At 44.1% G+C, this 24930-nt stretch overlaps 1 protein-coding gene across 1 annotated transcript in view; it reads left to right on the top strand.

Annotated features, from left to right (window-relative positions):
• Positions 1-21375, top strand: part of Enpp6 (ectonucleotide pyrophosphatase/phosphodiesterase 6) — a 104322-nt gene extending 82947 nt beyond the window's left edge. The window contains exons 4-8 of the mRNA XM_032919021.1: positions 338-479; positions 886-1065; positions 3832-3969; positions 16366-16489; positions 21033-21375. Of these exons, the coding sequence (XP_032774912.1) occupies positions 338-479; positions 886-1065; positions 3832-3969; positions 16366-16489; positions 21033-21238 (790 nt within the window). The 3' untranslated portion in view covers positions 21239-21375. The remainder of the gene's footprint in view (positions 1-337; positions 480-885; positions 1066-3831; positions 3970-16365; positions 16490-21032) is intronic.
• The last annotated feature ends 3555 nt before the right edge of the window (positions 21376-24930 follow it).

The following is a 24930-nucleotide window of genomic DNA, read 5'->3' as shown; positions in this document are numbered from 1 at the left end:
TCAGTTCCAGCAGACTAGGAGAAGGGATTTATAAGGACAATGCTCTGAATTCCCTTACATTTTCAACTTTTATGGACATGAAAGCCAATACCGTAATGGCCAGAAGAAGGGGTGACCAACAGATACATCCTCTAAATCTCATTGCCAAGCTGCTTGGGGACCAGAAATCTTGAGTTTGGTATCCGCCCACCAAATTTACATGGAAATGTGGGTTTTGACTGGTCCACTGAGCAGAGTTTGGGGGCTCTCACACCTTCACAGAGGGTGAGTGGGTCATAAGAAAGCAAGCCGACAGAGCTGTCCCTCAACTGTGCCTCTCTCATTCTCTTCTCTACAGGAGTGGCCGAGCGGATCTCGCAGCCATATACCACGAACGCATTGATGTAGAAGGCCATCACTATGGCCCCTCATCACCTCAGAGAAAAGATGCCCTCAAAGCTGTGGACACTGTCCTGAAGTACATGACCCAGTGGATTCAGGTGACCCAAAGTCAGGGCAACTGACCTGGTGTCTTCTCCTGTCTTCTCTTTCATGACTGCCAGTCCCCTCACTCTTCTTTCAATGACTTTACTAGGCCAATGTGAGACTCTTCTTTCCTCATAGAATACTTTTCACATGGGCACAAACTCTGACTCCTTGGTTCATGCATGACCAGTGGGATTTAACTGGTCTAGATGTATATTGCCTGGCTGGACTAGAGCGCTGCCAGCTTCTTCGGAGTGTTAGTAAGTCTATTGATCAGTTTAGACTGGACCGAGGGGTCAAATATTGGTTCTAATTTTAACAGTCTCCCTTCTCCTTTAATGTAGTTTTAAAACACCTCTTCACAAGAAAGTTTGTGTGAAATTTCAGCACTGGGATAACTGCCTATATCCACCCCCACAGGAACGAGGCTTGCAGAATGACCTAAACGTCATCCTTTTCTCAGACCATGGGATGACTGACATCTTCTGGATGGATAAAGTGATTGAGTTGAGCAAATACATCAGCCTGGATGACCTGCAGCAAGTGAAGGACCAAGGGCCCGTCGTGAGCCTGTGGCCAGTCCCAGAAAAACACTCTGAGGCAAGACACAACATGACGGACGGGAGGGCACACGGGCCCATTGGCCCCTACCTTGTGCTTTGTCTCCTTCCTAGAGTTTTCATAATCAACTACGGAAAAGGGTTAGGAGCAGGGATCTTGGAGTCAGGTGACCGAGCTTGCTTCTCACTTACCAAGTGACCTCTATACAGTCATTCATTTCCTGTTTAACTCCATAACGGCATCTACCTGCACTGAATTTAGCGATAATTTAATTAGACTCTCTAGAATGATGCTGCCACTCCAATCTGCCCCCAATTCCTTCTCACCCGGAAGCTGGTGATGCTAATTAGAGATCTGGGGTCAGCTCCTGACTTCGCAGCCACTCCTCTTAGGTTCTGATCCTAGCTTGGTTATCAGCTGTGTCCAAGGCCAACTCTGACCCCTCTGCTGTCTGAATGTGAACATGGCAGTGAGGCCGAGCTGTCCTAAAATCCACGGGAGTACATAGATGCAGGCTGAGATCCCAGCAAAGACTGTGGATGTGCTGATCAGGAATACCACCATCAAATGAGAATGATCCCGAGAGGGTATGGTTAAGTTCCCAGAGTGTGCAGATGAGGAACAAAACTCCCTTTCAGGAACTCAGTACCCTGTGTTTACATTCTCAAAAAATAGTAATCAGGGCTGACAGTGGATAGCAAGAATAAGGAGGAACAGGTGACACTCTCAGATGACAAGTTAGTCCTCATGTTACTTCATTATCTCCCAGTGCATGGCTGCTGCTTCTGTCCACTCCCAGGGGAGATAACATGGGCCAGGAAACACCTGTCTTTTGAGGAGACAATGCCAGCTACAGGAGATCCAGGAGGAACCTGGGGACTGTTTCCTTCCTTCATCCTTTTGCCACCAGAACAGTTGTCTATAAAGAGTTGTCATTAGGCAGAGGGTCCTGGTGGAAGCCAGTGTCTTGGCTCCATAGGTAGTCTCCACCACCACCTTGCTTGCCCTCATTTGACGCCATCTGTTAACAATCCTATTGCTCTCCGTCTTCCCCATTCACTGGGGGAAATGTCACTTTTTTCCTTGAGTTCCATAGGCAGGAAACGAAGTTTACATAGTATCCCGCCAACTCCCTAAACACGAAAACGGAAAGAATATGTTAGATGCTGGCGGGTTCTTGGGAAGCAGTTCTGTCTTCCTGGCAAGGAAGATCATCTTTGTCCCCAACTTGGCACGTAGGCATATGACACCTCCAGAATGCCTGGGTATCAACACTCACGAACTGAGAAGAGTGTCTTCCAGCAGGATGTGCATGCCGAGCACTGTCAGCAGTCACTAGCAGTTGGTAATGGTTCAAAAGAGGGGGCTGTATTTGGTGACAGTTGTGTCATGTGATGGTCACAACAATCTGCAAGACTTGTTGTATGTCAGCAGATTTTTTTTCACTTATCCAAAATAGTTCTACATTCTGCATACATCATTATAATCAAATATGGAAAATTAATTCATGGAGCTATCAATAACTCTCTACTCAGCAGCCGAAACACTATTTTAGGGATGTGAGTGAATAAAACATCTAATAAAATTAGAAATGAAGATTAAAACACAATTTTATGTTCATTTATATTAAGGAATACATGTCTGATTTGGCTAAAGGCCAGCAAACCAATGCCAGTAGGCTGACTTTAATTTTAGCCACAAATATTTAAGCTTCTGCTGAGTATTGGGAGTGTGTATAGACTTTACAAATTTCCATTGTGAAATTAGCGATGTGGTTGTAATCAATTCCTAGTACTTTCAAGATTCAGATCTGGATAGGAGATAACCTCAAAGTCAGGTTAAGGAAGCCATATCTTTTCTGATTTTGGTGGCATTTGACGTCAGCCAAGTCACTTTCATAACTGCCACTTAATTTTAGTGCATGGAATCTTGACAAGTAACTTTTATAATGTGCTCACTACTCACTGACTTCATATAAAAGAATTATTAGAAATCTTGCAAGTAGTAGAGGATAGTGCTACGAGGCACACCACATATTTGACAGAAGCAGAATGTTGGCATGGCCTATGGTCTCCTAAAATTTCTCAAGAGCTTTCTAGCCCTATCAGAAAGACCACTAAAAAGTGACCATTTTTCATCTGGTTGTGTGATTACTTGAGTTTTATATGATAAGAATGTGGTATTTCCCACTTAACATTATTTTTGTTCAAACTGAGATCCTTGAGGGTCTCCTATGCATCTCTGACGATCTGATTTTTGCACACCTTTACTGCTTTCTAGAGTCTTGCCCCAGACCTACACTAGTACTTCTTTATCTCTTCCATTGTCCTCTCTTTGCTGTGTCCCCTCTGCTATATGTCTGGGTTATTCTGTACACATGTCTATAGGTGCATACACAGGAGAGATTTTCAGTATATTCCCTAGGGGCCCACACTTATGTCAGAGGGCATATAGATCTTAAATCTTCCCAAATAAAGCCAGCTTGCTTTGTGAGCTACACAAAAGTCTCTCGTAGCCATGTGTGGTAGCACATACTTTTAATAGTAACACTGAGGAGCAGACACAGGCTGAGCTCTGTGAGTTCAAGGCCAGCTTGATCTACATAGTGAGTTCTAGGCCAGCCAGGTTTACATAGTAAGACCATATCTCATTTTAATGTAGGTCATATATATGTTTATATTAAAGATACACATATAATACATATATATATATATATGAGATTTTAAATATATACTTCTCTTATCTCACTGATCTAACATGTACTTAATGAGTGTTCAAACAGCTCATTTTTGGTTTTCTTTGCAGATATATCACAAACTCCGCACAGTAGAACACATGACAGTGTATGAGAAAGAAGCGATACCCAACAGGTTCTATTACAAGAAAGGGAAATTTGTCTCTCCTTTGACCTTGGTGGCTGATAAGGGGTGGTTCATAGCAGAGGTAATTATAAATATTCCAATTCTATCCATAGCCACAGGTAAGTAACCATCATTGAGATTTTTTTTCTCCTGGGTGTGCTTTGCTTCCTTGCTTAGGAAAAAAATCAAAAGGCTGAGGAGATGTCTAGGTGAACAGAAGTTTCAGACATAAATCCAGAGTTGAGATTTAGACTTGGTGGCTGTTGATATTGTATATTATAATAAGTAACCTTAACTCAATGCCTCAAGCTTCCACATAACCTGTTCAGCTGAAATCAGATCAATGACTATGATCTGAAGCTGTTGCCCAGTGTAAGCCAGGGAGCCCACTGTTGCTCTCACCCGTGAGAGAACTGTTTAGAAAGTTGAGCTGTGCGGATCCAGACCCCCACATTACCAGCTGGTTTTTATAGCAGAGATTATCTTTCATTTTGGGGTCGGTCCCTAATTTGCCCTAGGCCTGTGATTCTCCCTCCTCATCCTTCCAGGCTTTAAGCGAAGCCATCTCTTAAATTCACGTAGGATACTTATGAATGTTCTCTGATTGGACTGACAGTACAGTCTGCTCCAGAGGAGAACATTGCTTCAGACAAGAACTTGAAGGTTGTGCTCAGATCAGACTGCAAGGTGAGAGAAGTAGTAAGTCGTTGCAGTCAGTAATGCCTAGGACTCAAGACTAGTAAATGATAAACTGTGGAGACGATGAACAACTAGTAAGATGGCATCACAAGTCCAGTGGAAAATATCTTGGGTCCCAGAAGTTATTCCCGCCAGGAATGGAAGTCTTCTGATGGGGGAAGGGGGAGTTCTTCCATTTTGACAGAGCCTCTCCTCGTAAAGGAAATATGGTATCTTGTAGCACATTCAGGAGAAAAATGTCTGTCTTCAAGCATGATGAATACAGTCCCAGGTGACCTGAGGGTACGGGTTAAGATGTGCAGGGTTACACGTCATGGGCTATTTGCTTTTTTACATTTATTTTGGCTTCTTGAGACAAAGAACTGCTAAGTTTCCCAGAATGGCCTGGAGTTTGCTTTATAGCTCAGGCTGGACTCAAACTCAACAGCCTCATGCCTCAGCCTCTTGGGTCAAGGCATATATGCCACCAAGTCTGGGTCACAGACCATTGGAACAATGGCTGCAGGAATGATTTACCATCTCATTTAGCTGGAAGTCTGGAGATGATTGGCTCCATGGATCTTTAATTCAGAAGCACAATGACATTAAGCCCCTGAACCAGCTCTATGAAATTCCAAAATTTTCTTCTCAAAATCACAAAATAGTTGCTGCAGTTCCAAGCTACACAACTACTCCAAACACTCAAAAGCACGGAAGAATTGGTGTGGCTTTTGGTAGCATATTATCCGCTGTTATGGGATAGGCCTATATATTTTTTAACTAAAGGTAGAAGCAGATATGGGGGACTCTTAAGATTATAAAATGCAGGTAGGGAGGACCTCTCCATAAGGAAAGGTGTGTAATTTATGACGAAGTCTCAAAAGACACCTACATACCCAAGCAGTTCTTGTAATGAAGCTTCTCTAACTACACTGAGCATATGCCTGTAGGCTTATAGTTTCCAAACCTACTTTAATAAGGGTCCTCAAATGCCCGCCGTCCAAAGGTAGAGGAGAAAAAATGTGTCATAAGACAATGGGGATGTGGGCCTGTTTAGAAGTAGTTCTTTGGGACGATTCCAATCTCCCTTGTCAGGACACCAGTAGTCTAGTTCAGTGGTGTCAGAATATCAACAGTGCAGTTCAAAAGGTGTAACCAAGCATGAATCAGTAGCGGCAGCAAGATCAGCAGAAACAGCTAGGTCTCGGCCAAACTGGTGCAAATCAGCAGGAGTGACCAAAAACAGCTGGAATGTCAGGAGACGTTCTCTGCTGTGCCTTTCTCACCAACGTGAAGATAAAGGCACAAGGCCAACAAAGCATTGCATAGCTAGCAAAGCAAGCTTCTCACCCCTGTCTGTCGGATCCTAGTTATTCTCTCTCCAAACATCATATATCCTCTCATGGGTTTGTTTCAGCAAAACATCACATGAGCCTGCTTCAGGGAGCCATCACATGACACAGCCAGAAGTTTTCACTTTATGTACCCCTGTCTAGAAACCACTAACAACTTCCCCTCAGGTCTCATCAATCAACTGGTTGATATGGCTAGAAAATTCCTGCCTGGGGTTTGATTTGGTTCTGAGATGCACTGAACTTCCAAATAGGGAACCACCATCGTGAAACTATAAACATGCAGAAGCTGGAATCAAGAGATAGGGGCATCAAAACAACAAGGAAGAAATAAGATATGTCGCACCGTTTCCTAGGAGACCAGCCCAGGACCATCTGAAAATGTCTCCTCCTGCCCTAGCTTTGGGTCCTACCTATCTTCCCACACACTCAGGGGAGCTGAGACATATTCCCCTGGATGAAACTGGAAAATGAATAACTTCCGTTATATGGTTATGTACATTACATTCTATATTACCTTTGTATGTCACACACACACACACACACACACACACACACACACACACACACACTAATCTAAGCTATTAAAAAACTAAAATCAACCAGTAAACAATGATGGTCCAATATTTCATGATGTGAGTTTAGGAACAAAGAAAACCTTGTAACACGAAACAAAAGAATCCACACCATGGACAACTACATGAACAGTTATTAAAATATATAATTAGGGCTGGGAGTGTAGCTCAGTATGTAGACTGATTTCCTATCATGCAAGAAACCAACCCCAGCACCGCATGAACTGGCCATTTTAGCACTCACCAGTCTCTGACCCTTGTGCCTGGTCTTGGCACTCTTTTCCTCACTTTAATGTGAAAGTTTTTGCTTCATCTTATTATATTCTATTTTGTCATGATTGATTGTTATCTCTTAGAAGCCTGTTCTTTTGTAGTGAGAGACAGAAAGGGAGCAGATCCAGCGGGAGGGGTGGAAGGAGAGAGCTGTGTGAAGTGGAAGGTGAGAACACCATTGCCAGGATCTACTGCATGAAAAAAATCTATTTATTTTAAAGCATGTATTTATTTTATGTATATGAGTACACTGTAACTGTCTTCAGATACATCAGAAGAGGGCTTCAGATCCCATTACAGATGGTTTTGGGCCACCATGTGGTTGCTGGGAATTGAACTCAGGACCTCTGAAAGAGCTGTCAGTGCTCTTAACCACTGAGCCATCTTTCCAGCCTGAAAATTATCTATTTTCAATAACAATTTTAAAAATATGTGGTTCTCAAGTCTGGAGGAGTGAGGTGAAGTACAACTACACTTCATGCAAAAAGGAGAGTTACAGAATCAAATCTTTGGTCCATCCTGGTGGCTCGAAATCCAGAGATGTGATGGTGAGATTAACAAACAGAGCAGGAGGATTGAAAGTACACTTCTCTCAACTTCTCTCTCTAGGCGACAGAAAGTAAGACCCTGCCTCCAACATAAAAAGAATAATGACAAAAGAGGCCTTGGGGCGATAACTCAGGATATCTCCACTAGCTCAGGGGTAAAGCTGTGATCTAACTGAACTCCCAGTACTGTAGCAAAGAACAGAAAGAAACCAGATCTTTACTTGTGAGTGATTCCCCAACAATCCTCTAAGAATTGGGGGGACTCCTGTTATAACGATAACCATAAACAGGATTTCTTGTATTGATTCACTAACTAGAGATAATCTTCTTCTGTATTTTTAAACTTCCTTAAACTAGCATCCAAAGAAATGTGTTTCACCATGGCATCTTCGTACATATGTGACATTATACTTTGTTCCATCCCTCCCTCCTTTCGGTCAACAACCTTCCTAGCTGGTTCCCCTTCTCCTTTCAAATGTTTCATGTCACATGTTTTCTACCACCCTTCCATCCTTTCTTCCTCCCTCTCATGATCCTCTTTCTAGTTTAACGGCTGTCTTGGCTGCTTTTCTGTCACTGTGATAAAAACAAGGGAGAAAGGGTTTATTTTAGCTCACAGTTACAGGTCATAATCCACTGAGGAGGAGAAGTCTAGGCTTCAGGAGCTTGAAGCAGTGGGTCAGAAAATCAGAGACAGAAGGATAAGCACAGGCCTGCTAGCACGCAGCTCACCTTTTTCCACTCTTGCAGTCTAGAATACTTAGCCTAGGGAATGGGTGCCACCCACAGTGGTCAGGTCTTCCTATACCTATTAATGTAATGAAGATAATCCCCTATAAAGTCCTCCTCTGTGGTGATTCTAGGTTGTGTCAAGTTGCCACTTAAAACTAACTCTATAACTAACAGACACACATACACACACACACACACACACACACACACACACAATTTTTAAATCTAAGCCTGCACATGAGAGAAACTATGAAGTGTTTGACATCTCTCTTATTTCACTTAAAATGATTTCCAGTTCCATTCATCTTGCAGATGTAGAAGTTATAAAATCATCTCATAAACCTTTAAATAGCAAAACAACTGAGGGGAGAAACTGTGGTAGTAATCTTCCTTTGTCATGCCAGGCTCATTAAAAGGGGAAGCAAACCTCCAACTATGCACTAAAGGGTTTCAATAACATCCTGGGGCATGAAGTCATTTAGTATTTTTCACATAGTAATGATATCAAGAACTTTTTATTCTGAGATTTTTCAGTCAACAACAGTAACAACAACAATGACTATCTTGAGTCAAGTACTTCCTAGCAGGCAAATGCCTTCAATCAGCCCCATAAATAGTCAGCAGTCTACCTGGGGTATCTTACCTCTGTCAAAATCCTTCCCGGCCTTCGAATCCCAGCAGAACCCTCACCCCCCTTGATACTCAGTTGGTCCTAACTGTCTTCATTTGGGCCTTTCCTAAGACCTTAAATCATTCGGGTGAGCACCACACTGGCCTGCTTCTGGACTCTCTGGTCTGGAGTGGAGGCTCCTAGAGAACAGGTTTTGTGACCCCAGTCTTTCCCCTGGAAGGGTATGCACAACCATATAGCATCAGAGACTCAGCACTTCACCTTATAGGTTGGTTTCACCTTATAGGTTGGTAGACCATTACCAAGGAAAAGAGGGCTAAGTCAAGCCTTCAACGTTCATTAATTCTAAATAGTTGTAGCCAAGATTTCAACAGGGAAAGGTGCAGGAACTCTGAGTGGCAATTCCAGCCTTACTGACCCCCACATTAAGCAGGACATGTCAGCTCACCCAGTCCTCACCAAACTCTCAAGGGCCAATTTGTATCCTTGTCCTAGAAAGCAACACCTGAGTTGAAAGGAATCAAAATGGGTGCCACGATCCTGGAAAGGGTTAGGGGAAAGCAGGGTGCTCCATGTTGATTATCTGTATCCCTGGGTCAGTTCAAACAAGTGGGGCAAGCAGAGGCCCAGGCACCTGCAGGAGGCCAATGTCTGCCTACAGCTGTCCTGAACGCCAGCAAAGGGTTCGACATGCCAGACTCCATTCTAAAGCCTGTGGCTGAAGCAAAGTTAGGCAGAGCTCCAGAACATTTGGGGAACATTTGGGACAACCTGGGAAGCATGGCTTCTGAGTGGTTATGGCGGCTGCCTGGTCTTCAGGCCCAACTAATTGCGCTTCAGAAGGTCAGATGTGTGATGCTTGGAGGCAGCTTGCTCTCCACAGTGACCAGGGTGGCATGTGGAAGCTGTCTGCAAATGTATGTCCTCTCCCCCACCCAGGCTCCCACCCCACTGCCCCGTTTCTGCCCTAGCTTCTCTTGATCCCTGCTGACTATGCTGTCAGGCATTTTTTCTGTGTCAAGGATCAAGCTCTGTGGAAGGAGACTCTCCAAAGTCAGACCAGGGAACCAAGGCTAATCAATTAAGTCCTGTCTGAAAAGAGAGAAACAGAACAACTGTTAGGACACCTCTTGCGAGTGGGGTATGGTGCACACATACCTCAGTTCAAACTTGCTGCTCTCCAGGGACTCCTAGGGAATCCGAGATGGGAAGCCATTCTGGTTAACACTTTTTGAAAGCAGTGGTATAAAAGCTAAAGAAATGGTACTGTGTGACTGTCTTAGTTTGGGTTTACTGCTGTGAACAGACACCATGACCAAGGCAACTTTTATAAAGGCTAACATTTCATTGGGGATGACTTACAGGTCCGGAGGTTCAGTTCATTAAGATCAAGGTGGAGCACGGCAGGGCGCAGGCGGATGTAGGGTGGGAGGAACTGAGAGCTGTTTAACTTCATCCAAAGGCAAACAGAAGACTGGCTTCCAGGCAGCTAGGACTAGGGTCTTAAAACCTATGCTCATAGTGACACACCTACTCCAACAAGGTCACACCGTCTAATAGTATCACTCCCTGGGCCAAACATATTCAAACCACCACAGTGAATTTTCCTCAGATACCCAAAAACTACCTCTTCATCTCAGACAGGGCACTGATAACAGACCAACCCAATCATTCCATGAACCATCCAGTTTGTTGGTGGTGCTGACGTGAGTATCGATCACCTGTTACTTACATAGCCCAGGTGACTTAAGGCAGCTGCATGCCTGGAAAGCCCCTCCCAGGGGAGTTAGGACTCACAGTAGCCCTGGAGGCCCAGGGACCACCCGAAGACAGTTGAACCCTGCCAACAGTCTTCTCTGGCCCAGCATTTTCACCTTCTACAACCAACCTTAAAAAGGGGTGTGTGGGGGGGCTTCTTAGGCTAATAAGTAGCTCCTTGAGTCTCACCAGCTCTAGGAAGAAATGCTTCAATTTGGAGCAATTGTGACAGAATTGTTACATGGTTAAAAAAGAAAGTTAATTCCTTCTCAACCCTAGCACAGGTCCAAGAGCGTCAAACTGCTGTCAGATCACAAGCAGTTTTATTTTTTTTCCACCAGTGTTTTTCACCAGTGCCTCCTGGGACTTGGACATTATTGTTTCTCTTCTTCAATTGGAGATGACACTATGTAACTATTGTTTCCCTCTGTCAACAGGAAGAGGAAGGAACCCGTGCAAAGCATGGCATAGGAAAAGATACTATGTTGATATTTTAATTAGAGTTTTAATGCACCTTGTGTAGGTGCATTTTATTTAATTTTATTTAATTTTATTTAATTCAGTTTCTATAGCATCCTTCTCCCTACACCAAGATTTTGTTTTTAATAAGTTGAGGAGAAAAGTTTATACTTGTAGTGGTTTTGTTAATCTGCTTTCTGTTACTGTGGCAAAATAGCTAAGTCCATCAACTAGAAAAGACAAAAAGGTTTACTTTGGCTCATGAGAAAGCTGACTGCTTGGTTGTTCTATTGGTTCAAAGCTGGTTTTATGCTTGATTGGGCTTTCTGGGAAGGGCTTTCTGGAAAGGGCTTTCTGGGAAGGGCTTTCTGGGAAGGGCTATAGCCAGAGCCACATGGACAATGCATGATCTGACATAGGGATGGTAGTCAATAAAAACAAGGCCTGTCCTCCAGAAATGATAAATGCCATTTAATGATGCTGGGTGAGTGGACTCCTGTATGGGGACAGTCATTCTGTGACACGTGTACAGGACACAAGCATCGAAGAGTGGAATATAGAACATGTTCAGGGGAGTCTCTATCCAGCCTGGCTTCTGAGCCACCACTATGAATAGTGAATGTTCCTTCTAAGTTGGCTACCACTGCTGTGGCCTCCATGGGAAGAAAAACGTACAACCATTAAGCAGGAGGAGGACATAGTGACGCCCCACTACAGACCCTCTGTTCAGAGAGAGAGACTCCATCCCCATCACAGGACCACATCCTCAGAATTCATTCTCAGATACAGGACAGGACATAGAAGCCAGATGTCACACCCTCAGCTATTCACTTCTGTTTCCTCAAGGATATGCTTCTCTGAGACTCGGCAGTCAGACAGGAGAAATGGGAACAAACAGGTGAGAAACAGACATCCTAATGCATTCCAAAACCACCATGGTGAGTGAGTGAAAGGAATCCATCCGAGCAAGAGTCCTGCCTGTGTGCAAGCAGCAAACAGCAAACCCACACTGCTACTACTACTTCTTCTTCTTCTTCTTCTTCTTCTTCTTCTTCTTCTTCTTCTTCTTCTTCTTCTTCTTCTTCTTCTTCTTCTTCTTCTTCTTCTTCTTCTTCTCTTCTTCTTCTTCTTCTTCTTCTTCTTCTTCTTCTTCTTCTTCTTCTTCTTCTTCTTCTTCTTCTTCTTCTTCTTCTTCTTCTTCTTCTTCTTCTTGCTTTTTCTTTTTGTACTGTTCTTCTTCTCCTTCTCCTTCTTCTTCTTCTCTTTTACTTCTTCTTCTTCTTCTTCTCTTCTTCTTCTTCTCTTCTTCTTTCTTCTTCTTCTCCTCCTCCTTCTCCTCCTCCTCCTTCTTCTTCTTCTCCTCCTCCTCCTCCTCCTCCTTCTTCTTCTTCCCTCCTTCCATCCCTCCTTCCACCTTCAGGATCACTCCTAGCCAGGCATCTCTAGCCATTCTTAGTTCACTGCAGATTACTACCAAGGAGTCCCAAACATTGGCATTTAAAGAAACTGTCTCCAGGCAAAGCCTGAACAAATCTCCTCTTACTGGTTTCTGATATAAATGTTACTTTTACTTATTACAGTAAGGTGGGTTGAAACAAAGCCCTAATCTAGAAACTGGAAGTCTTATCACATTCCTCCATCACCTCAAATAGAAGACAGCACATCATAGCTGTGATATGGCTTGTGTGTTAGAAATAGAATGCAGGCACCGATGGAAGAAACCAAGTCCAAATCCAAAACCCTCACCCATTTTACCCTGAGGTCCCCATGCATGGTGCTGGCAACTTCTAGTTCCTCCCCACTGGAAATGACCAGAAAGTTGAGTGATGTGTGATAGAAAGCCTGGGAGCCTTCCTGTCCATTGCATCTACTCACGTGCAAGGAAGGGGGCTGTGGGGGGGGAGCACAAGAAGTGCTGGGGAGATCACACTGCATAAGGGTCTTCGACTTTTACACAGAGTGTTAAATGCAGAGCCACCAACCGGCCCTGGTTTGCTTGGGGCTGGTCCAGTTTTAAAACTGAAGTCTTGAATATCACAAGCCCCCATAGCCCCACATGGGGCAGCTGGTGGTCTTCCTGGATGAGCATGTCCCTAGGTGAAAGTAAAAGGTCCTCAGAGCCTCCAAGGGTCAGGCCTTGTATGGGCAGTATCCTGAGGGTCCTGACATGAAGGAGAAGCTGTAGGATATCTGCTTCTCTTGATTGGCTTCTTGTTGTAGCCTCCTCATTGTGCCTTCATCTCCTGCAACCATGTGAGTGTGTGTGTGTGTGTGTGTGTGTGTGTGTGTGTGTGTGTGTGTGTGTGTGTGTGTTTCTCTCCTTTGGCCAGATCTAAAGGATCTGGTTACCTTGCCAGGATGTCACTAGGTGGTACTGTGTGGCAGTCCATGGTAGGGGTCCAAGTAGGGTCAGCTTCTCAACCAGAAGCCTGAAGGCCCCAAAACTAGAGTTTCCCATTCTGGAATCAGAGAGCTGTGAGATACCCTTCCTACTCACAGGTCTGTATGTGTGTCTTGAGAAAAGGATGCAGGTACAGCATAAAGATGCCAAAGATCATCACTTTGAAATTAAAGCTGTGTCTACATGTCACCTGGTCCACCCATTTCCTTTAAAGAATTAGTTCCCTTGTTACTCGAGTTCATTGTTACTATTATTTATATCAGTAAAAATAGCTTTGGGGGGTTCCCCATCTCTGGGGCAACTTGTCACTTTAATAAACAATGCTGATTTATTTGTCATTTGGCAATTCCCCAGTGACCTCCTGGTCAGATTATTCTTGTATTTCTTCGTGCAGTAAGAAGTGGCAGCCTTTTAGAATGCAGTTTTTAAGTTAAACGGTCGGCCTTCATTCCTTGGCTGTGGGGAATAGACACACCACAGGGCTCATCACAAGTGCGATTCGAAGAATTGAAGCGTTCCATTTAGGGCTTCCAGATCCCTGCCTTGAAGACAGAAAACAGAAAAAGTAACAGATTAAGTGAGCTGATGAAGCTAAATTCGAATGTGTTGTGTTCCTCACCACAGCCTGCTTGAAAAAAAAAAAAAAGCGGTATGAAAAGTTGGTAAGTTCATAAAGAATGTCCACGGAAAAATATAGGCTCCAGCTGTGGGAGGAGGGATCAGGGATGACGGAAAGCCAGGAAACAGAGCGCCAATGAAAAAGCAGTCTTTCGACCGCAGAAAGGCCCCGGAGCGATTTATGGGGTGAGAGCGGGTGAGGGTGCTATAGCTACACAAGCCGAGGAGGCCTTAACCGCACAACCAGAGTGCCTCGCCCCAAAAGCAGCAGCATCTGGTGACCAGACCAGCAACTTACCGAGCGCCTACTGTGTGCTCAGTGTGACTGTGACTGTAACACGCAGTCATCTCATCCTCCCAAACTCCCACGAGGTGAGCGCCAACCAGCCCTACATCCAGCCAGGGAAGGAAAATGCAGAGAAGTCATGTAACTTCTAACCTGGATCAGAGAACTGGAGAGGAGACAGCGAACTCTAGCTCCAGAGTCAATCCAAGTCCAGACTCACCTCTCCCTACCCAGGGCATGAGAAGATACTTCCCGGTCCAGTCTCACCAGGAGCACTGTGGCTGTGGGCTGGGAGAACGTGTATGATGATTGACAGGTGGACCCAAGTTCCAGGTCTGGTGCTACCTCCTAACAGCTGTGTGACCCTGAGCGGTTTGTTCTGTGCCGCGGTGCTTTTATTTGCAAATCATAAAGGAGAGGCTCTTGTTGTCTTTTATCCACTCACTTGCGGGGTGCAAGCCCCACCTCCCCATGATTTGCCTGATTTAGCTAGGATTCTCACCATTTGACTTAAGTTCATTAGAATGAAGCCTAGGATTCAGGAAAGTGCTACATTTCTTCCTGTGCTGTGGTGCTTTGAATTGCAAATGATAAAAGATAGGGGTGTCCACAGCAGGCTGTTCCGATGATTGCAAACATCAGGACTGGTCCTGTAAATACATGATACTAGTATTAGCTTTGGAGACCAACCTATACATGGCAGATAACTGTGCCGTTTTGGTTCTACTCCTACGTCTGAAACACTTGTGGTGCCAAAGCGTCAAAAACATACCATTTGTCTGCAGCAAAGGGGTTAGCATTGTGTTCAACAGGCTGCAGGCTCTGCAGGACCCACGAGAGCTTTAAGCTCCCTTTTCACCATGACTGATCCTCTGGAGCCTAAGGAAATGTAGTCCAGAAAATGACAGGAAACGGTGGACTTGATGCCCTTCCTAGATGAAGAGAAGTCAAGGGAAAGGAAGACATGAGAGGCCTGGGTAAGAGGACTTTGGGAGCCATCTTCAAAGGGCTAAATGCCGGAAGCTAAGGAGAATGGGTGGAGCTTTGCTCCTGAGGGCGGGGCTGGAAGAATGGCATGGTGTGTATTGTGGAAGGAAGGGGGGACTGTGGGAGGGGTGGGGCTAAGTGGACCTCTTGGGACTCTGGTTGCTTTACTACAAAAAGAGGTGACTCTATGCATGTCATAATTTCCAACAGCCCTTCAACAGCTGAGTACCTGAACTTTCAATTTCATCCCATGCCTGAGCTAGAACATCCAGCAGGGGCTAAGGAATTCAGGGCTTGCATGAGTCCACTCACTTGCTAGGGGCAAGTCCTGGCTCCCCAGGCTTCATACCAACACTCATGTTTTGGGTAGGATTCTCACTATCTGACTTTGGTTCATTAGAACAAATCCTAGGACTCAGGGAAGTTCTATCCTTGTGATTACGGTTTTGTTAAGAAGGACTTAGGAACAACCAAGTGGACACATCTGGATGGGACTTGAGGGGCACAGAGATTTATTGTTCTCCTTGGAAGGTCTCTGAACCGTGCTCAGTGGGCTTGAATCTGGGGTGTCAATTTGTGGGGATGAGATATTGTATGGGTTACATGACAGGACTCCAGAACCAGCACCTTCACTCTTCTAGTGTTTGGGGATCAGACACAAACACTTAAACTGAATCCGGAAGTTTGCTACTGAGGTGACCACTCCCTACCCCGACGTTGTCTGGTCCTTCAATCCAGTGGTCATCTCGGCATAGACTGTGGTGTGGGAGAAAAGGGCTCATTATGAATAACCAAAGTCCCTCTTGTCATCCAGGAAATTCCGAGGGTTTTAGGAGCTCTGTGACAGGAACCTGGGATAAAAAGCAAATCTATTTTTATGCCATGGACAAGTTCTAACATCCCTTCTATTGCTAACACTCTGTACTTAGCAGTTCCGAGCCTCGTTACATGACAGAATTCATCTCAGGTTAAGAAAATGCCCCTTAACCAGAGATAATCGAGAGTTTAGGAGGCTGCTGAGAATTTAGGGTCAGAGCTACCTGAAGTAGGACGTGGTTCAGCTGAACCCGGATGACCCCAGTCTGTGATTCTGAGGAGGGAATCTCCACACGGCAGTCAGGTTGCCAGGGGTTGTAACTGTCCGGGAGCAATGTGATGCCACCGCCTTTCTTGATTTCAGAGTCGAGAGGCGCTTCCATTTTGGATGAACAGCACCGGCAAGCGCGAGGGCTGGCAGCATGGATGGCACGGATATGACAACGAGCTCATGGACATGAGAGGGATCTTCCTGGCCTTCGGACCAGGTAGACAAGGAGATGACTGGGCACTCATAGGCAGCATTCCAAAGAAGCAGCTCTAATAGGGACTAACCGCGCTCGTACATGCTGGGGCCGTTTCTTTATGGACCCTCTTTACGAGCCAAGCTAAGCAAATCCAGCCGCTCTCCATGAAACATCTTCTTCTGGCTTCCTTTCAAATGCTTCTTTGGTTTGGCAATTGCAGCCAAATACTTTTCCTTGTAAATTTTAAATCCTGAGTACAGTGAAGAAAATGTATTCCACATGTCTGTGATTCATTTTTTACTTAATTCATTGAAGCGTTGTTATTTTTTTTTCCCACAGCTATCTGATGTCCAGAAAGGCTTATCAGACAGCAGTTTGCTGACAGCTGTGAGTCTCAAGGTTGACAAGATTGCTTCCTGGAGGCTGACTCTTAAATGGCCCTACTTTGTCTAGAATATCCACCCCTGTGGGGTCCATTTAAAGTCCAACTAGAAGCTAGGATGTATTCAAGGTCGGGCTCAGAAGTGACCTAGAAACTGACCTTCAGAATGAGCCAGAGTGACAAGAGATATTTGTATAAAAGAAAACGTGCAGAGCCTTCCTTGATCAGATTATATTCCAAAGGTCTAGAAAAATCGGCAGGACCCTATGAATCTGCACACTGGACAAAATCCCAAGTAGTATAATGAGCACATTGCTAGAAATATACTGAGAGAGAGAGAGAGAGAGAGAGAGAGAGAGAGAGAGAGAGAGAGAGAGAGAGGGAGGACACAGGGGATGAGGGAGAAGGGAGGGGACCTTCATAGCTATCAGCCATCAGGTGACCAGGTCACAGCCACCCTTTCCATGACTGTCCTTTGCTTTATGAAATATAATCCTCATGACATTGACATTCCAAGGGCATATTTCTGCATGTCCATCAAAATGCTTTCTGCTCACAAAAGTCTACACTTTCATTCCCAATTGTGTGTTAAGTAATCTACCAGTGAGCTCCGCTTTCCTCATCCATGTGGTGAGACCAGTAATGTCACTTCACTATTACTGTGTCTGTCCTGGTTCTCCCCCCTTACCAGGAAATAGTCATTAAAAGGCTGAGCTTGGAAAAGACATTGATCCAAATCCTTCTCCACATGTGACCCCAGAAGGGTTTTCAAATCCCAAAGTCCACATCAGAATCAGGAAGAACAAATGTTTAAAGAACACTGGCTGGGCTCCTGACCCAGGTGCAAGAGACCAGAAGGTGTCACAGTAGGTTACCATTGGCCAGTGAAAGTTAGGAGCACTCCCTGTTGGCCAAACCCAGGACTTTGGGAGCTTCAATGCAAGAGGAATTAAGAATGGGGCTCAGGGTTATGCTGAGGTCTGTTGTGGATCAGAAAGGAGATATACTGAGGTCATGGTCTTCATATGGGATAACGTTAATCATCAGGATTTTCAGTCAAAACTACCACCACTCTCTTCCCCAGAAAAGGAAAGTCCGGTCAAGAAGGCCGAGCAGTTGTTTGTTGGACTGTATATGAGCAAGGGTCTCATGTGGGTTTTAAAGCATAAACCAGTCCAGGCCTGCATCAAAAGTTCTAAACAAAATACTAGGAACTGCACCAACTAGGAGCTAAATTCACTAGGGATGTTGTGTCCATTAACAGAAGCCTCTGTCATTAGCTCCCTTCAAATGGAAAACCCCCTCTCTTTTCCAGACAGAAGGACAACCCCTGATGAAAACAGACTGGGCTAATTGCAAAATGTTTCCTTGAGAGCCTCCCGTGAGCCATCACGTCCCTGGCTCCAAGCCTCATGAAAGATTAAACAGCTTTACACACTGACTGTTTACTCAGAAGAAAATTTAAGAGCGAGCCCTTTAATAGCTATCTAGCTGCACTGGGGGAGGGGGGCTGAGGGGAGGTGCCTCCCTCCTGAGCCATTGCCTCTGCTCCTTGCTTAGGGAAGAAGGTGGGCATCACTGCAGCTGCCTAGATACCAGCCTTCCAAGCCAGTAAGTCTGACCCAGCAGAGAGAAAGGAGAGTTCTGAAGACAGCCTCTTTGTGCTTAATCCCAGTTTCTAATTTCAACCACCTAATCTTGCCCTGCAGCAGGTGTCAGTGAGTGGTCACAAGCCAGCAAGCCTCTCAGAGCTGCCGCTGGAGGTGGCTGGGCACAGCGTGAGCCTTCTCATTTCAGTAGCTAAAGTGTAAGACCGAAATACAGTGCCCATGTTTAGGCCCATGCCTAACTTGGATCCAGAGCTAGGCTCAAAATCTTGGGCTAGTGGCCTCCACCTTCCACATCACACCGGATGTTGTTCACCTGCCTGGGAATGTTCTAAATACTTGCGGTTCTTGGACTTGGGCTCAAACAACCAGGCCTTTAGAGCAGAAACCCGTGAACTAGATCAGTTCTCCTTCCTGTTCGTAGTCATAGGACACAGTTTTGTACTTCCAATCTTATTTCAAGTAAGTCTCTAGGGCTTTTATCAGCGCTTCTTCTCCACAGGTCAGAAAAGGGCACTTCACATGCTCCACCCCCCATGCTGGATGAGGATGTGGCCTCATGTGGCAGGCAGGGTGATCTTCATATGCAGGTCACATGGCAAGTCAGAAGGAGATCAGGGAGTTGCTTACGTGATTCTCGAACAGAGTTTCCATTGATCTGTTAGGCTGCGGTGGGTTCATCTGATGGTAATGAGTCACCACCATTCTCATCTAATTATACAATATGTCTTGACATTGAGAACAGCCTCCCTTATATCTTCCCATGCAGCCATTCTCTCTCTCTCTCTCTCTCTCTCTCTCTCTCTGGTTTTATTTTGATGCAATGCTGACTCCTATTCTCCCTTCCTCAAAAGAGGCTCTCTAAGCCAATTTTACTTGGAACCTCAATTTTACTTGTAGCCCCTTATTATATATATTCATTGACTAATAAAAATGGCCGCCGTGTCTAGCAGTATGATTTAGGTGACGTTTCCCAAACCTTCTCCCTGTAGAGTGCTGGTATCTCTTCACACTAAATTCAACTTTAATTCTCCAGAGTAAGCAAAACCCACTCCTTGAGACTCTGTTCTAGATCTCATACATGGAGTAGCAGGAGTTTCTGTCTCTTCCACAGTTGGAATTCCAGAGACAGGACTTGTGTCGGTACTGAACCTCCAGAAGATATTTCTGATACATTGTAGCAAATCACAAGAAACCATTGTTTTCTGAAATACAAAGTCTGGCTTGGTACCTCCCAAGTTCCCTGTCTCCCCTTTAAAAATCACAAATGAACATTAAACGTAATGTGTTGTGCTTTACTCTGGATTAAAACTCAACCCTGAATTCAGCCTTAGCATAGCTTGGGGTATTTTGTTGGGTTATATTTGGGGTAAAAGCGAAGTTGCTCATATATATATATATATATATATATATATATATATATATATATATATAGTGTTCAGATTGTCAGTGTCTAAAACAGTGGTTCTCAACCTATGGGTCTCAGCTCCTTTGAAGGTCAAACAACCCTTTCACAGGGGTGTCCTGAGACCATCGGAAATATTAGAATTCACATCTCAAATCATTACTAACAAACTTTACGGTCATGAAAATGCTTTTATGGTTCGAGGGGGCAGTTACCACAACACGAGAAGCTGTGTTAAAGGATAGCAGCATTGGGAAGGTTGAGAACCACTGCTCTAAAGGAAAATGGTTCCACATTCATTATCCCACAGAGAAATAACAGACTTACTGGCCTAAAATCCTCCCAATCTCTTAGATGGCAGATGGCGACCTTTCGTGGCCCTTGAGGATAGTACTGTGCCTAGCCAGCTCCAAGCTTTATGTACCTGTGTTTAATTCCTCAGGCTGGGACAGGATCCGGGTAGAGACATAGTGCTTTGTCCCCCATCTGTCACTTGAAGTCTTTCCTGGGATCTCAACTCCAACACCAATTTTCTCATTTTTCCCTATGACTAAATTATTTTATTGGTCCCCAAACAGCTCCTAAGCTATGCTCAGTTAATTCTCTAAATATTGAGAACAGTACCACCATCGCTGGTGAGCTAGCATGGCCAGGAGATCATATAGCTTCATGGGCCATGGAGACCTTCCTATGACAGGAAGAAAGAGAGATTTTTCAACTTGTGGGTACTCTGGACACCACCATAGCAATGAGCCTTGGTGGGCTAGACATTCTCAATGATGTTCATGATATTTTCAAGGAGCCTGGAAAAACAGCCGATGTTCTCTGACCATTCTAGATCCTCAGAGCTCTAAAGCAACAGAACTGCAGACATTGGCCTGTCTCTGCAGGAGAACTCAATTGTAACAGATGCATAGGAAGCTGAGCTCGAAGAAGGTCTACCCGTTGACTTATCCTTTGAAGAATTTCGTCTCCATGCTCCACAGAAGTGTCCCCTCACAAGCTATAACCTTCCACCTATGCTTCCTCGTTGATAGTGACTTAGCCACAGTCGTTGATGGAGATGACTTCCCCAGCGTCTGGACAGAATTGCATCGTCGAGTTGTCAACCGTCCTTTTCTGAGTGACTAGTCATGACTATCATCTGCCTGTCTGTTCTTTGCCTTTCAGATTTCAAGTCGAACTTCAGAGCTGCTCCAATCAGATCCGTGGATGTCTACAACATCATGTGCAATGTCGTAGGCATCACCCCACTGCCCAACAATGGGTCCTGGTCCAGGGTAGTATGCATGCTGAAGAGTCAAACCAGCTCGTCTCCATCCATCCCGCCGAACAGTTGTGCGCTGGTCTTGATTCTCCTCTTATACTTTGTATAGCTCTCCATAGGGCTCATTCCAAAGCACTCCTCCAACATGGAGCAGTTTTCATTTTCCTTATGAATAATAGCTCTATTAACACAATCAAGGCCATTAAAGTTGTAAACATATTATTCTTGGATGATCCTACACACAAATGTCTGTCTGTTCTTATACTTTGTTTTACCTAAAATGTATAAATTTTATCTTCTCACTCACCACACAGTTTTCTGCTCTGTTCACACATTCTTACTGAAGATGAATGGTGAGAGCCATGGTCAGCCCATGCAATAGCCAAACATTAAATGGATAAGCTGCGGTCATCCTGGACCCCTCTCATCCCGCCTCGCCCTGTGAAGCAGGCTCTCTGTGCTCTGTCCACATCTAATGGCTCAAACCTGGGGATCTGCAGCCATTATTTTGTATTTCCTTTTCTATTCCAGATAGAGACTGTCTATCTCCAGGAAAGCAGTATGTGTTGTCTGTTTCTGCCCCAATGCCTGATGTGGGTTTTCTTTTTAAAATAACACAATCTCAGAAAGCACATAGGCCAGTCGAGATCATAACCAATTAAAGTATCAAAACCAATTAGACAACTCATAGAAATGGCAGGAGCCACGACTCCTCTCAAAATCCAAGAACAGAGTAATTTCCCCCTTTCATTGAATGGCAAGTTTTAAAGTTCTATATAACTTCGCACACACTCTCTCATGCTATAAAGCCTTTCGAACCACAGGCCCTGAACATTAACATACACTAATCATCTGCCTGCCTGTGACCACTAACTTCCTGCTGCTACTCTTTAGCAGGGTACATGCCTGATCTGTCAGTAAAGGCTTGGAAAGAAGAACGGTCTGAGTAATAATAATAGGATCATCAGAAATTTAACTCAGTGTTAGGAATGGCGATATATCAAATGCAAGTTTCATACTTCAGTAGTTCAGAAGAAAACTTGTATAACAAGGGCTGATTATATTTTTAAACAATTAGAAGTGTGCCTACATACACACACACACACACACACACCCCACACACACTTACACATAAACATACACATGCACACATGCATATGCATATGCCATGTATACTCACATGTACACACATGCACAGACACAAACATATAATGCATATATGCTTACACATAAACACACACTCGTGTGCCAGCATACACACATACTCACAGAGTCCTCCACATATAATGGTTAGACTTAGAATTTTTATCTTCTTTATGACGAGAGAGCAAGACACATTCAAAAGAATTTGAATTTTGAATTTTTCCATTTTCTCAGCTTGCCGTTATGCCATGTGACATTGTCTCAGGAGGCTGGCCAGAAGCAGCCACAAAGTGCAACTCCCAACCAGCCACATGATCCTGGGTGTAACCATCAACATCCCAGAGGAGATTGTGCTGCTAAAGTATGAGGGTCTGTAGGATGGTGCATGAAATTCATGTTGACTAAATAATATTTTCGATTTATGATAGGTTTATTGGCATGCAACCCCATCATATGTTGAGGAGATTAAGAATCCTGGTGCTTTGCATTTGAAATGAGTTAGCACTAAATGGGTCACTCAAAGTGTCACTAAAAGTGAACTAAAAGTTCACAGGAGGAGGAAGTCTTTATTTGGTGCTTGCCCTGGGGGGAATGGCTCTTAATAGCCCCAGAGTTTGGTAAAGACGAAGTTGCTAGTGTCTTGAATTATAAAAGCAAAAGATCACTGCTTAAAAAAAATTGCTGAGTTTATCCTCACAAAAGATTTCTAAGGATTTAGGTAATGTGTCTTTAAAGCTCCAACAAACCATGGAATCAACTGGGAAGGAGGCAAATCAGCCTTTGTTGTGTGGTTGAAAGCAAATTAGTGCTTTCAGAACACTGATAGCTGTTGAGACAGACATCCATTGTTCAAAGTTTTCTTTTCCCTGAAAGAATGGTGTTTTGTTGAATTCCAGGAAGCAGGGTTGACTTCCTCTTTAGAAGAAGGATTTCTGAGACACATTCAAGTGATTAAATTAAAAGCTAATCATCAACATCACGAGGGAATAAGATCGGACACAATGTTGCATCTTTTTTTTTTTTTTCTGGTTCTTCCTTTCACTCATCCTTTGGCAGCCTTAGGTTGTACAACAAAGCCTCAGGTATCTACCTAACACAGTATAGTTTCTCCAAAAGTAATGCTGAGTAGATGAATGAGAAAAAGATACCAAAGGAATCTTGTGTGGAGGCAAATAATAAAATTTAGGGTGGGGGAAAAAAAAGATCTTTTGCCTAAAAACAATGTATAGATTCTGATGACATAATTAGTTGGCTGTAATTACCTCCCTTTTAGTTTTGCTTTAAAGTCTAATTTTTTCTCCAGTTAACATCTCCCACCCACTATTAACCCTGCCTAGCCTCTGAGACTCGGTGAGAGATAGTATGTTCCTGGTGCCATGGCTGTAGACTTCACTTTCTCTAAACATGGTGTTCAGTAGACGTAAGATGTGCTAGGAATACGAACACGCATGCTTCCTCCTTAAGTTTCCTGAGACTTTCCTGCTAATCCCAGGAGGAAGATAGCTGGGTGGACCTACCACTGAGAAACGAAAGGGATGGTCTTTAAATTAAAGATGACACTAAGAGCTCCTTTCTCTACCCATGGGCCTCATCTCCAGGATCCAATTTAATTAAATTCTAAAGACCTAATCATAAACTACAAAAGGTCCAGGGAATTCTTGCAAGCCTAGAAGGGTCTTAAATTATAAAGGCCCAGTTCTCTTCCCTTTAAAGGAGACTTTAGAAATCCATATCAGGCCCCAGTTCAACCACAGAGAGTACCTTGCAACCCCTCCCAAAGTTGCAGAGACAGGGCCTCAGACAACACTTGTAAGTCATAATAATGAAGGTTTGGGCTTGCTCCAAGGAGAGTGGGGTTTGCTACAATTCTGGAGTATCTGAATCCTGAGAGAGCTATTTCGTAAGTAGCCAGTTCTTTGGGGGCTCATCAGCTGACATTGGCCACCGACCAACCCCATATGGATCAAGCCTCCATCCCTCCAACACCAAAGAGGAGGTCTCAAAGCTCTTAAGGAGGAAGAAACTTGGGAGAGAGAGAGAGAGAGAGGAGAGAGAGAGAGAGAGAGAGAGAGAGAGAGAGAGAGGCAGGTAGCTTGGTTTCCAAATGCCCTCCTTGTGGCTCTAAGCGCCCCGATGGTGCTATCAAACCAACTTGGACCATGTTCAAGAAGCTAGGCTCCTCTTTGGTGGAATTTTCTAAGTTTCCGCGTTTGTGTAAATGTCAAGAGATTTCCAAGTGTGATTTTCATTTTACCTTTATAAGCAACCTGTGATGGACCAGAGTCAGCTGCTATAAATAATTCACTACAGAAAAGGCGATCATTAGCCAAGGCCCACTGGCTGTTAAAGGTTTTGAAACTTGGTTTTTAGTTTATACTAAAGAGAGTACGTGTTGCTTAAAAATCATAAAATGTCACCTAGTACAATGTCTTAAATGTTTATATTTTGAATGAAAAAAAGAATAAATGTCAACAGAAAGACTTAAACTTCTGACAGTCTGTCTTTTTTTTTTTTTTTTTAAATCTTCGGTTATCCAGTTAAGTGAATTTTCCACATTTGCCTTGCCATCTCTTCATATTTCCCAACTGACAATATCATTACTCCATGAGTCATGGACTAAAGGTATTCGATCACAGATCTATAATTTAGATGGAGGAA

Source organism: Rattus rattus, chromosome 13, assembly GCF_011064425.1.
Source record: "Rattus rattus isolate New Zealand chromosome 13, Rrattus_CSIRO_v1, whole genome shotgun sequence".
NCBI classification, from domain to species: domain Eukaryota; kingdom Metazoa; phylum Chordata; class Mammalia; order Rodentia; family Muridae; genus Rattus; species Rattus rattus.
This window is presented reverse-complemented; position numbering and strand designations above follow the sequence as displayed.